The sequence below is a fragment of the Vulpes vulpes genome, chromosome 14, assembly GCF_048418805.1.
Source record: "Vulpes vulpes isolate BD-2025 chromosome 14, VulVul3, whole genome shotgun sequence".
Lineage (NCBI taxonomy): Eukaryota > Metazoa > Chordata > Mammalia > Carnivora > Canidae > Vulpes > Vulpes vulpes.
In genome coordinates, this window is record NC_132793.1 from 79,841,658 (window position 1) to 79,856,264 (window position 14,607).

Here is a 14,607-nt window from a genome sequence, read left to right on the forward strand (position 1 = left end):
CTGCTCCCTCTGCTTGTGCTGTCTCATTCTCTGTCAAATAAATAAATAAAGTCTTTTTTTTTTAAGTTCGTTCGAAGGTACAGATTTAATTATGAATAATAAAGACAATACGCCACCTTTGGTCAACAGGGATTATAAAGCCGCTTTGGCTGTTCCCAGAGAGGAAGCAGGAGCAGCGCTCAGCCTGTCTGCCTCTGCCAGACAAGCCTCTTTGCTGACACTTCCTGCAGTGTGGACCCCGTAGTGTCACCTGAGTAGACAGAGTGAAATAGAGATAATTAAGATCAGCTCTAGGAGAACCTGAAGCTGGGATAAGGATAGACAATAAGGGGCCAACGGTACCTGAAAAGGCAGGTGCAAATAAGATGAAAAGTAGTGCTCTCCAAATATCAGAAGTTAAACCACCAGCCAAAGTTAGGCAAAGAGTATTTTTAAAAATATTTTATTTATTTATTCCTGAGAGACAGAGAGACAGAGGCAAAGACAGGCAGAGCGAGGAGCAGGCTCCCTGCAGAGAGCCCAAGGCGGTACTGGATCCCAGCACAGCGGGATCACCACCTGAGCTGAGGGCAGACGCTCAACCACTGAGCCACCCAGGCGTCCAGGGAGAGGTTATTAATGTGATAAACAATAAAGGCTAAGTTTTTGAGGACGCTCCTAAAAGCACCCAGGAAGGAAAGGAAAACCCAGCCTGGAACACGCAGGAAACACCGGCTCTGATTCTCAAGGTGGCAGGAGTGCGAATTCTCGCGACAGCATCCTGAGCCTCTCGGGAGCGTAAAACCGCGGGAGTGTGAACTCTCGCGAGAGTGGGCGCAACCTCGCGAAGACGGGTTGTGGTCGGAGCTGGAGCGGTGTGTTTCGGCGGGTGTAACTCTCGCGAGAGCAGGCTCACTCTCCCGAGGCGAGTCGTCGCTGGGGGCTGCGCGGAATGTCTCGGCCCGGGCTGTCATGGGGTCCGCAGGACGCACAGCAGGAGCGCGACGTTCGCCAGCTCGTTCGCCATGTGGCAGGCCTTCAGGACGAGGCAGACCCCAACTTCCAGCTGGCCCTGCACTTTGCTTGGTCCAACTTCAGGTAATGCGGTGCGGCTCCTGGGCGAGGCCGGGGACAGGAAGGGGTCTCGCGGTGCCCGGGGCGCGCGGCCCGGTCCCCGCCCCGGCGGAGCGCTGGCGCTCCCTTTGCCGGGGCAGGTTGGTGCCCTGAGGCTGTCTGCTTCCCTGTCGTCTGATACGCGCACGCCTGCAAGGGCGGCTGTGTTGGCCAGGCAGGGCGGTGAGGTTGTGAGGCAGAAGTGTTCTTACGGATTCCTCTCTCCTCGAGCTAAGCCAGATTTCTCTTACCTTGGTCTTCTTTTTTTTTTCTCTCTCCCCAAAATGCACAGCATAATACACTGGATAGCTTTTATGTTGTTGACTGTTTCTCTCCTCTAACCTTACTTTCAGCTACAATCTAAGTTCCACAAGGGTAGGGATCTTGGTCTGTTTTGTTCATTTCTTACCCCAACACCTAAATGGTAATAGATAAAGTGGTGTTCTACTCAGCCATTTAGAATTAGATATGTTATTTAGTACCATAAGTTATTTCTTTTAAATACAAATTGTTGTCTTTGACACTAAAACATGGAAAACAAGAGTTGAGTGAGCTCTTCTACAATTTTATAATACTTTATCAGAAAAATGAATAATTCATGTCTGCTGCCTTTTTTTTTTTTTTAATTGTGGCCATGTTCTAGGCCCTAGAAATTCAGGTCAGTGAGACATAGCCTCTATCCTAAAGGAAAAGAGACAAAAGTTAATTACATATGATGTAGGATAGGAGTTTTTAACCTGAGAGCCTGAAGATAGAATTCAGGTGTTAAGAATTTGGACAAGAAAAAAAATTACACTAACCTCTAACTAAAAAGTAGCATTTTCTTAAATTACAAATGAAAGCAACAAGCAATACTGGTTTACCTATGACTATGTCAAAGGTAGAAATCACATAGTTCACATCATAAAGTTATGGCAGATTTTTCTAAATATTTTTTATTCTTTAATGTGAGTTATGGATCCACTGCTAGATCTTGTTATTTAGTGCTTTAATAAATAGGTCTCTTATTACATCACAAACATTAGAAAAATTCATAACTACATTTCAGTATACTTGGTTTTCTTTGTATTTCAATTTATGGTTTAAAAGTGTTATTCGGAGAAGAGATCCCTAAATTTCACTGGGCTTCATTCACTATGGTATAAAAAGATTAGGAACCCTGCTCTAGAGCATTATGGGAAGATGAAGGAATCAGAGGACAAAAGAGGCTAAGGCTGACCTGTGCTTGAGCAGCCTCCTGAGACTGCTGAGTGGCTATTTGCTTGGATGATAGAGATGACTTGAGAGGGATCCAGTCCTGGAAATATATTGCTGAATATAGGGTATCTGTAGGGCTATGGAGGGCTCTGAAACTAGTCTACTTAGGTATATGGCAAGATTCATATAAGAATTGCATTTTACCTTTTAGATTTCATCGTTTCTTGGATGTTAACAGCCACAAAGTAGAAAAGACAATAGAAGGGTAAGTTAGTTTCATATATGTGTGTGTATATATGTACATATTCAGAAATTTATGTATATTCTTATAGATATTTTATTATAACTATCAGTTTATTTATATTTTAGAATTTATGAAAAATTCATCATTCATTCTGATCTCAGCAAAGCTGCTAGTTGGAAGAGATTAACTGAAGAATTTCTAAATGCATCACTACTGAGCATAAAGGAAATAAAGGTAAGCCTTATATTGTGACATTTCATGTATATTTTATTGTTTCCAATCTATTATCATCAACTTGTTTCTGTTACTGTTTGAGCATTCTGTTTTATAATCATCTGCTAATTGGAGCAGAACCTTCTGGAAATTGACTTAAGCATTGTCATCAAACCCAGTGTGCCTCAGGCTTGTGATCAGTGAAAAGGCACGTTCTTTTTTGTCTTCTAAGCTGAACCTACTATGGAAATTGAAATCGACTGGCACAAATAATAGCACTGTCTGGCTGTCTTAAAACTTTTAAATGGCTTTTCAGCACTTGGTAATAATAGCTACTTATATATTGCTAACTAGATACCAGGTGCTGTTCTAAGCACATTCATATATTCAGCTGAGGGTCTCTAAGATCACCCATAGACTTGATGATTCACTAGAGGGATTCACAGAACTTTTAAAACACTGCTATCCTCACTGTTAGGTTTATTATAGTAAAAGGATACAGATTTAAAATGAACAGAGGGAAAAGATACTTTGAATAAAGTTCAGAAGAAACCAGGTGTGCCTTCCTATTGGAATTGTATGAGAGTGCACTTAATTCTAACAGTGGCAATGTATGACAACATATGCAAAGTGTTTGCAAACCAAGGAAGTTCACCTGAGCCTTGGTGTCTAGCATTTAGTTGGGGGTCAGTCACATGGATGTGCAGTACACATGTGCTTGACCATAGTTCTTTAGTCTCCAATCCCTCTGAGGTCAAACCAAGGACCTCAGGCATAAGAAAATGCATTCACCATAAGTCACATTGTTAGCATAAACTAACTAATCAAACTGATACTACATGACCAAACGAATCAAACTGATACTGCATGACCCAAAGCATACAGAAGCACTCTTAGCAGGATATTCCAAGGGCTCAGAGATTCTCTCAGGAGCTAGTAAAGGACCAGTCTGAGATGATTAGAGTTTGGGCAAATCAGGCTTCCTGAGTATATCCTTTATTTCACATATATATTCATTCACCCTCACAATAAGCACTATGAGATATTCTATAATTGTTAGGCTTTCTCTTTATCTACACTGTGGGAAGTGGTAAGGAAGAGAGCTTCCTTCCTCATAAGGAAGAGAATTTTAGATAATTTTTGAAACTATCAATTTAAGGAAAGGCTATAAAAAGTATTTCTGGAAACGAGAGCTCTACAGTACTTTGAATCCATGCCCTAAGGATTAAAAACACACTTCGGTATATTATTCCTGAAAAGACCATTTTGAAAGAGAGGAAGTAAATCTTTTCTTTAGATTTTTTTTTTTTTTTTTTTTTTTTTAGATCTTTTCTTGATTTTTTTATATAGTTTCTTGTATAGACTGTAGAATTTAATAATCTAGATCCAATGGCAGGGAACCTGGGTGACTCAGTCAATTAAGCATCCGACTCTTTTTTTTTTTTTTTTTTAAGGGAGAGAGAGAGAAACAGGCAGAGGGAGAAGTAGGCTCCATGCAGGGTGCCCGACATGGGTCTCGATCCCAGGTCTCCAGGATCACGCTCTGGGTGGAATGCGGTGCTAAACCACTAAGCCACTGGGGCTGCCCTAAGCATCCAACTCTTAATCTCACCTCAGATCTTGATCTCAGGGTCATGGGTTCAGGCCCTGTGTTGGGCTCCACACTAGGCATGGAGCCTACTTTTTATTTTTTAAGATTTTATTTATTTTAGAGAGAGAGAGAGAGAGACAGCAGGAGTATGGGTAGGGGGAGAAAGGGACAAAGGCAGACTCTCCACAAGCAAGGAGCCTGATATGGGGCTCAATCCCAGGACTTTGGAATCATGACCTGAGCTGAAGTCATGCTTAACTGACTGAGCCAACCAGGTGCCCCAGGCAAGGAGCCTACTTCAACAACAACAACAACAAAAGAAACTGGTGCAGCCACTAGTGAAAACAGTATGGAAATTCTTCAAAAACTTAAAAATAGAATTACTATACAACCTAGCAAGTGTACTACTAGGTATTTATCCAGAGGATACAAACATAGTGATCTGAAGGGGCACCTGCACCCCACTGTTAATAGCAGCAATGTCCACAATAGCCATACTGTGGAAAAAGCCCAGATGTCCATTGACAGGTGAGTAGATACAGAAGATGTGGTATATATACAATGGATTATCATTCAGCCATCAAAAAGAATGAAATCTTGTAATGATGTGGATGGAACTACAGGGTATTATGCTAAGCAAAATAAGTCAGTAAGAGAAAGAGAAAACATGAAAATAAGAGAAGGGAAGGAAAAGTAAAATAAGATAAAAGTGGAGAGGGAGATAAACCATAAAAGACTCTTAACTATAGGGAACAAACTGAGGGCTGCTGGCGGGGAGATGGGCGGGGGGATGAGGTAACTTGGTGATGGGCACGTGAAATAACGAGCACTGAGTGTTACATGCAACTAATAAATCACTAAATTCTACCCCCTGAAAATAATAGTACACTACATGTTAACTAAATTGAACATAAATAAAAATTATGTAAAAAGATGACATAAAAATCAAATTAACATATATTTTTAAAAAGATTTTATTTAAAAAAAAAAAAAAAAAAGATTTTATTTATTTATTCATGAGAGCTACAAAGAGAGGCAGAGACATAGTCAGATGGAGAAGCAGGCTTCCTGTGGGGAGCCTGATGCGGGACTTAATCCCAGGATCCTGGGATCACGCCCTGAGCCAAAAGCAGACACTCAACTACTGAGCTACCCAGGCATCCCAACTTATATTTTTAATGTTAAGTAAAATTGTTCATATCTTCTAAATGTAAGTGCCAGAATCCTAACTCTAAGCAGTGTTCTTTTTCTTTACTACAATTAGTAATTTTGGTCAAAGCATGATGTATATAGCTGGTTGGTAGGCTGTGTTTAGACCATTAGTGCTGATTTGTAGTTCAGTGATAACCCAATTGATGAGTGTCTCAGGCTCAAGCTCCTCTATAGAAGTTACTCAAAAAATGAATAAGGTATAGGAGTGGGGAAATGGCATCATTCATGTCCTCCTCCCATGACCAAGAGCTGCTTTTCTGCATCCCTACAGTGCTACAGGGCAATAGTTATAAACCTTGGCCAGGTAGGGAGGTCTGCAAAGGCGCATTGTGTGCCCTTTCCCTGTACACACTTTATTCGTCATTCACCTTTCACCTCATTCAGGTGCACAGAATCCAAAATAGATAATAATCTGATACTTCCAATTCTTACTGAACATAATAGGTTTCTATACTGAGAGATATTTTCTTTCAGTATTTATATTTTAGACTTTTAATTTTTCTTTCCACTTTTTAAATTTATTTTTACACTTTTATTTTATTTATTTATTTATTTATTTATTTATTTATTTATTTATTTATTTTTGGAGTTCAATTGCCAATATACAGCATAACACCCAGTGCTCATCCAATCAAGTTCCCCCCTCACTGCCCGTCACCCAGTCACCGCCACACCTCGCCCACCTCCCTTTCCACCACCCCTTTTCATTTCCCAGAGTTAGGAGTCTCTCGTGCTCTGTCTCCCTCTCTGATATTTCCCACTCATTTTATCTCCTTTCCCCGTTATTCCCTTCACTATATTTTATATAAAAATTTATTTTTTATTGGTGTTCATTTTGCCAACATACAGAATAACACCCAGCGCTCATCCCATCAACTGCCCCCCTCAGTGCCCGTCACAGAATCACCCTCACCCCCCGCCCACCTCCCCTTCCAACCCCCATAGTTCCTTTCCCAGAGTTAGGAGTCTCTCATGTTCTGTCTCCCTCTCTGATATTTCCCATTCATTCTTTCTCCTTTCCCCTTTATTCCCTTTCCCTATTTTTTATATTCCCCAAATGAATGAGACCATATGATGTTTGTCATTCTCTGATTGACTTCATTCACTCAGCATAATACCCTCCAGTTCGATCCATGTCGAAGCAAATGGTGAGTATTTGTCGTTTCTAATGGCTGAGTAATATTCCATTGTATACATAGACCACAGCTTCTTTATCCATTCATCTTTTGATGGACACTGAAGCTCCTTCCACAGTTTGGCTATTGTGGACATTCCTGCTATAAACATCGGAGTGCAGGTGTTCCGGAATTTCACGGCATCTGTATCTTTGGGGTCATTCCCGAGCAGTGCAATTGCTGGGTCTTAGGGCAGATCTATTTTTAATGCTTCGAGGAACCTCCACACAGTTTTCCAGAGTGGGTGCACCAGTTCACATTCCCACCAACAGTGCAAGAGGGTTCCCCTTTCTCCGCATCCTCTCCAACATTTCTGGTTTCCTGCCTTGTTACTTTGCCCCATTCTCACTGGTGTGAGGTGGTATCTCATTGTGGTTTTCATTTGTATTTCCCAGAGGGCAAGTGATGCGGAGCATTTTCTCATGTGCTTGTTGGCCATGTCGAGGTCTTCCTCTGTGAGATTTCTGTTCATGTCTTTTGCCCATTTCAGGATTGGATTGTTTGTTTCTTTGCTGTTGAGTTGAATAAGTTCTTTATAGATCTTGGAAACTAGCCCTTTATCTGATACCTCATTTGCAAATATCTTCTCCCATTCTGTAGGTTGTCTTTTAGTTTTGTTGATTGTTTCTTGTGCTGTGCAGAAGCTTCTTATCTTGATGAAGTCCCAATAGTTCATTTTTGCTTTTGTTTCTCTTGCCTTCATGGATGTATCTTGCAAGAAGTTACTGTGGCCAAGTTCAAAAAGGGTGTGGCCTGTGTTCTCTAGGATTTTGATGGAATCTTGTCTCACATTTAAATCTTTCTTCCATTTTGAGTTTATCTTTGTGTATGATGTAAGACAATGGTCCAGTTTCATTCTTCTGCATGTGGATGTCCAATTTTCCCAACACCATTTTTTGAAGAGACCGTCTTTTTTCCAGTGGATAGCAGGAAAGGCTTTGTCAAACATTAGTTGACCATAAAGTTGAGGGTCCACTTCTGGATTCTCTGTTCTCTTCCATTGATCTATGTGTTTGTTTTTGTGCTAGTACCACACTGTCTTGATGACCACAGCTTTGTAGTACAACCTGAAATAAATCTGGCATTGTGATGCCCCCAGATACGGATTTCTTTTTTAATATTCCCCTGACTATTCGGGATCTTCTCTGATTCCACACTAATCCTAAGATGATTTGTTTTAACTCTCTGAAGAAAGTCCATGGTATTTTGACAGGGATTGCATTAAACGTGTAAATTGCCCTGGGTAGCATTGACGTTTTCACCATATTCATTCTTCTAATCCATAAGCATGGAATATAATTCCATCTCTTTGTGTCTTCCTCACTTTCTTTCAGAAGTTTTCTGTAGTTTTTAGGGTATAGATACTTTACCTCTTTGGTTAGGTTTATTCCTAGGTATCTTATGCTTTTGGGTGCAATTTTAAACGGGATTGACTCCTTAATTACTCTTTCTTCAGTCTCATTGTTAGGGTATAGAAATGCCACTGACTTCTGGGCATTGGTTTTGTATCCTGCCATACTGCCGAATTGCTGTATGAGTCTAGCAATCTTGGGGTGGAGTCTTTTGGGTTTTCTATGTATAGTATCATGTCATCAGGGAAGAGGGAGAGCTTGGTTTCTTCTTTGCCAATTTGAATACCTTTTTTTCTTTTTGTTGCCTGATTGCTGAGGCTAGGGCTTCTAGAACTATGTTGAATAGAGGGGTGAAGGTGGACATCCCTGTCTTGTTCCTGATCTTACGGGAAAGGCTCCCAGTGTTTCCCCCATTGAGAATGATATTTGCTGTGGGCTTTTCGTAGATGGCTTTTAAGATGCTGAGGAAAGTTCTCTCTATCCCTACAATATGTGAGTTTTGATCAGGAATGGATGCTGTATTTTGTCAAATGCTTTCTCTGCCATCAAATGAGAGGATCATATGGTTCTTGTTTTTTCTCTTGCTGATATGATCAGTCACATTGATTGCTTAACGAGTGTTGAACCAGCCTTGCATCCCAGGGATAAATCACTTGGTCATGGTAAATAGTCTTCTTAATGTATTGTTGGATCCTACTGGCTAGTATCTTGTTGAGAATTTTTGCATCCAGGTTCATCAGGGATGTTGGTCTATAATTCTCCTTTTTGGTGGGGTTGTTCTCTGGTTTTGGAATTAAGGTGATACTGGTCTCATAGTATGAGTTTGGAAGTATTCCGTCTCTTTCTGTCTTGCTGAACAGCTTTAGTAGAATTACTATGGTTTCTTCTTTAAACCTTTGATAGAATTGCCCTGGCAAGGCGTCTGGCCTTGGACAGTTGTGTCTTGGGAGGTTTTTGATGACTGCTTCAATTTCCTCCCTGGTATTGGCCTATTCAGATATGCTGTTTCTTCCTGTTCCAGTTTTGGTAGTTTGTGGTTTTCCAGAAATGCATCCATTTCTTCTAGACTGCCTAATTTTTTGGTGTAAAGCTGCTCATAATAAGGTTTTAAGATCATTTGTATTTCCTTGGTATTGGTGGTGATCTTTGCCCTTCATGATTTTATTAATTTGAGTCTTTTCTCTCTTATTTTTAATAATGCTGGCTGATGGTTTATCTATCTTATTAATTCTTTCCTGGTTTTGTTGGTCTCCTGGTTTTGTTGATCTGTTCCAAGTTCTTCTGGTCTGTATTTCATTGAGTTCTGCTCGAATCTTTATTAACTCTCTTCTGCTGCTGGGTTAGGATTTATTTGCTGTTTTTTCTCCAGCTCCTTTAGGTGCAAGGTTAGCTTTTGTATTTGAGTTCTTTTGGATGGATGCTTTTGTATTTGGTATTGGTTTTGGTTTTTTTTTTTTTTTGTATTTGCTTTTGGTTAGCTTTTGTATTTGAGTTCTTTTTGGATGGATGCTTGTATTGAGATGTATTTCCCCCTCAGAACTGCTTTTGCTGTATCCCAAAGATTTTGAACAGTGGTATCTTCATTCTCATTAGTTTCCATGAATCTTTTTAATTCTTCTCTAATTTCCTGGTTGACCCTGTCATCTTTTAGCAGGATGGTCCTTAACCTCCACATGTTTGAAATTCTTCCAAGCTTCTTCTTGTGATTTAGTTCTAATTTCAAAGCATTATGGTCTGAAAATATGCAGGAGACGATCCCAATCTTCTGGTATTGGTTCAGACCTGATTTGTGACCCAGTATGTGGTCTTCTCTGGAGAAAATTCCATGTGCACTTGAGAAGAATGTGTATTCAGTTGCGTTTGGATGTAAAGTTCTGTAAATATCTGTGAAATCCGTCTGGTCCAGTGTATCATTGAAAACGCTTATTTCTTTGGAGATAATGTGTTTAGAATACCTATCGAGTGTAGAAAGCGCTACATTGAAGTCACCAAGTATAAGGGTATTATTATCTAAGTATGTCTTTTGTTTTTTTTTTCTAAGTATGTGTTAATGTGGCTATTAATTGATTGATATACTTGGCAGCTCCCACATTCAGGGCATAAATATTGATGATTGTTAGGTCCTCTTATTGAATAGATCCTTTAAGTATATATAGTGTCCCTCTTTATCTCCTACTACAGCCTTTGGGATAAACTTTAATTTATCTGATATAAGGAAGGCTACCCTGGCTTTATTTTGAGGACCATTTGAATGGTAAATTGTTCTCCAACCTTTCATTTTCAGGCTGTAGGTGTCTTAGGTCTATAATGAGTCTCTTGTATACAGCAAATAGATGGGTCTTGCTTTTTTATCCGGTCTGAAACCCTGTGCCTTTTGATGGGGTCATTAAGCACATTCACGTTCAGAGTTACTATTGAAGGATATGAGCTTAGTGTCATCATGATACCTATTCAGTTCCTGTTTTTGTGGATTATTCCATTGGACTTCTTCTTTCTGTTACAGAATCCTCCTTAGTATTTCTTGCAGAGCTGGCTTGGTGGTCACATATTCTTTCAGTTTCTGCCTATCTTGGAAGCTCTTTATCTCTTCTATTCTGAATGAGAGCCTTGCTGGATAAAGTATTCTTGGCTGCAGGTTCTTCTCATTTAGGACCCTGAATATATCCTGCCAGCCCTTTCTGGCATGCCAGGTCTCTGTGGAGAGGTCTGTTGTTAATCTAATATTTCTTCCCGTAAGAGTTAGAGATTTCTTGTCTCTTGCTGCCTTAAGGACCTTCTCTTTATCTTTGGAAGTTGCAAGTTTCCCTATTAAATGTCGAGGTGTTGAGTGGTTTTTATTGATTTTAGAGGCGGATCTCTCTATTTCCTGGATCTGAATGCCTGTTTCCCTTCCCAGGTTAGGAAAGTTCTCAGCTATGATTTGTTCAAGTACATATTCTGGACCTCTGGCCCTTTCAGCGCCCTCGGGAAGCCCAATTAAACATAGATTTTTCCTTCTAGGCTGTCATTTATTTTCCTTAACCTATTCTCATGATCTTTTAATTGGTTTTATCTTTTTTCCTCAGTTTCCCTCCTTGCCATCAGCTTGTCTTCTATGTCACTCACTCGTTCTTCTACCTCGTTAACCCTAGTCGTTAGGACCTCTAGTTTGGATTGCGTCTCATTTAATTGATTTTTAATTTCTGCCTCATTAGATCTAAATTCTGCAGTCATGAAGTCTCTTGAATCCTTTATGCTTTTCTCTAGAGCTACCAGTAGCTTTATAATTGTGCTTCTGAATTGGCTTCCTCACACTGAATTCTAATCAAATTTTGTAACTCTGTGGGAGAGAGGATTTTGTGATTCTTTCTTTTGAGGTGAGGTGTTTCTTCTAGCCATTTTGCTCAGTGCATAGTGGCCAAAAACAAGTTGTACTGGAAGAAGGAGAAAAAGAGAGGAGAGAGAGAAAAAAAAAAAGTGTGGGAAGCAAACAGAAAACAAAAAACAAGGGGGAGTATCCTCTTATTCTATATCCTGTAATCCCTCGACTTCCCTGGAATTATCCAGTGCTGCTTTGTCAACAACTTGCTTTTCCCCTGTCCGTCTAGCTGGTCTTCTTGGGGAGGGGCCTGCTGTACTGATTCTTAGGTGTGAGCACCTGGGAGAGCTCCTCAGCCCCCTGCCTGGTGCAGGGCTCAGTAGGAGTTGTTTATCCTGTGAGGCCCCAGGTGGAACAAGAACAGTGGCGGCAGCCAGCTCTCCAGCCCTGGAGTCAGCTCCTGCAGTAACTACCACAGCTGTCAGTCCGCAGGGGCCTGGATGCTCCGCAGGTGAGGGCCACTGATTTTTTTTTTTTTTTTTTTTTTTTTTTTGTGAGGGCCACTGATTTACACAGCTTAGGCCGCTTGGTGGCAGGAGCGTCCTTGCTGTCCTGGGCCCTCCTGGCCTCTGCAGGTTGGAGCGCCTTATCTTGGGCTGTGTCTCCCAGTGCCCTAGGCTCCAGGGCCTGCGCCACTGGAATCATGCTCTCGGTACCCCCCCTCCCCCCCGTGGGCGTGCACTGCAGCCCTTTAGGGAGCTCGACCTACGGTGTGTTGTCCACTCTCCACGAGGGCACAGGTCCTCTATTCGTGCCCCTGGCAGCCTGAGGGCATCCACGCCCCTCCTGGGATCCTGCTCCAACTCCCTGGTAGCACCTTTCCACCCGGGAAGGTTGGTAAAGCTCTTGCTTCTCCAGGCCTGGGCTTTCCTGTCCTGTGGGAGCCCTCGCAGTGGGGCCTTAGCCCGGCTCCTCACGGGGCCCCTCCCCCTTGGATGCTCTTTAATTAATTAATTTATTTTTTTCCATCTTCCTACCTTGATAGGTAGGAAGCATTCTCACTGTAGCATTCCACTGTAGCATTCCAGCTGTTCTCTCTTTAAATCTCAGACCAAATTCATCGGTTTTCAGGATGATTTGAAAGTCATCTGTGTAAATTGATCCGGACCGGTGACTTGGGGACCCCTACTCTTCCACCATCTTGCTCTTTTCACTTTTTATTCCACTTTTCTCTGTGGAATAAAAGTTCTTTGTTAAAGGAATTTTAGTCATCTAAGCAGGTGAGAAATTATTAGAAAAGGGCAACTCCTTGACTCTTATTAGTGATATATTTCCTAAACATTCCTAGGAAAGTTTAGCAAGTGTTTAGTGTGTCCCTGGCATCATACAAGGTGATAGAAATACAGAATAAACAGGACATGATAATCACTACCCAGATAGTTTTTTATTTTTATTTATTTATCTTTTCAGATAGTTTTTTAATAGTTATTTAATTATGATAAACGTTATGAATACATATATAAGGTAGTACAGATGGTCCCTGACTTTCAGTGGTATACAGGCAATTCACATTCCGTAGAAATTCAGATTTTGAATTTTGATCATTTCTCAGGTTAGTGATATGCAGGGGGAGAGAGAAAGTGACAAGCAGACTCCCCACTAGCAAGGAGTCTGACATGGGGCTGGATCCCAGGACTCTTGTAATGCTGGACAGTGATAACAAGCCACAGCCCCCAGTCAGCCAGGTGTTCATGAGGGTAAATGACCAATACACTTAAGAGCCACTTTATACCTATACAGCCATTCTATTTTTCACCTTCAGTACAGTACTCAATAAGTTACATGAGATATTCAGTACTTTATTATTAAATAAGCATTGTGTTAGATGATTTTGCCCAACAGTAGGCTAATATAAGCGTTATGAGCATGTTTATGATAGAATAGGCCAAGGGTGCCTGGCTGGCTCTCTTGGTACAGTATGGGACTTTTGATCTTGGGGTTCTGAGTCCAAGCCTCATGTTGGGCGTAAAGATTACTTAAAAATAGTGTAGGCCAAGCTATGATGTTCAGTAAGTTAGATATATTAAGTACATTTTGGACTTAAAATATTTTCAACTTACAATGACTTTCTTGGGATGTAACCCTATTGGAAGTGTGGAAGAAAACTTGAACACAACATAGAATAGGAAAAAGAAAAAAAAAAAAAGAACAGAATAGGAAGAGTTCACCTGGTCTTTCAGCATCAGAGACTTACCTCCTTGAATTTAACCCATCTCTTCTTTCCAGCATAGTTTATGACAGCCCATTTGGGGTGTTTTTATTTTTTGGTAACTTTTAAACATGGTTTTGTTTTATTTTGTTTTTTAAGATTTTATTTTTACTTGTTTATTTTAGAGACAGTATAAGTAGGAAGAAGAGCAGACCAAGGGGAACAAGCAGACTCTGTACCAAATGTGGATCCAGATACAGGGCTTGATTCCACAACCCTGAGATCATGATCTCAGCCAAAATCAAGAGTCAGATGCTTATCCAACTAAGCCATCCAGGCACCCCAAATATGGTCTTTTAAATATCATTAAAAAAAAGAAAAAAAACTTTAAGAGTTAAGTTGAAGAATAGTAAGTAAACTCCAGTGTATCCTTTGCTCAGGTTCACTAATCAGTCTCTTTCAATCTGGAATACTTCCTCAGCTTCTCCCCACCTCCCCCCTTGATCTTGACATATTTTAAGAGCACAGGCCAATTATTTGGTGACTTGTCTTCAGTTTTGGTATTTTTGACAGTTCCTCATTATGATTCAGGTAATGCATTTTTGACAAGTTCTTTATATGTACACATTTGAACTATAAAAGAGACTTTGAGATTAGAATATATTTAGATATAATTCATGTTTTCTAAAACTAGAAAAAATATTGGGGACATAACTGACATGGGGTTTTCTTTTCTTAAACTAGTTTTGAAAGTTCTCACCAACCTCAGTGATTGATAATATTTATATTTTGTTTTCAAGACAGATGCACATTATTCCATACTGTCACTTCTTCTGTGTCTATCTGATTCACCTTCAAACAGCAATTATGTGGAAACACCAAGAGATAAAGAAGTGGGTACGTTGCCAAATGTTTAATATATAACAAAAGCAAAAACAAAAAGAGTGACATTGAGATTTTTAAAAAGTTGTAAAAATCTATGAGACTAAAACATTTCTGTTGGTTTGAATACAATTGCAATTGC

At 40.4% G+C, this 14,607-nt stretch overlaps 1 protein-coding gene across 4 annotated transcripts in view; it reads left to right on the top strand.

The window, feature by feature from the left end:
* The first annotated feature begins 803 nt into the window (after window positions 1-803).
* TUBGCP5 (tubulin gamma complex component 5) overlaps window positions 804-14,607 on the top strand; it is a 59,087-nt gene continuing 45,283 nt past the window's right edge. For all 4 annotated transcript variants that reach the window (XM_025982252.2, XM_025982254.2, XM_025982253.2 and 1 more), the window contains exons 1-4: window positions 804-1,077; window positions 2,501-2,554; window positions 2,659-2,767; window positions 14,384-14,480. In XM_025982252.2, the coding sequence (XP_025838037.2) occupies window positions 932-1,077; window positions 2,501-2,554; window positions 2,659-2,767; window positions 14,384-14,480 (406 nt within the window). In that variant the 5' untranslated portion in view covers window positions 804-931. The remainder of the gene's footprint in view (window positions 1,078-2,500; window positions 2,555-2,658; window positions 2,768-14,383; window positions 14,481-14,607) is intronic.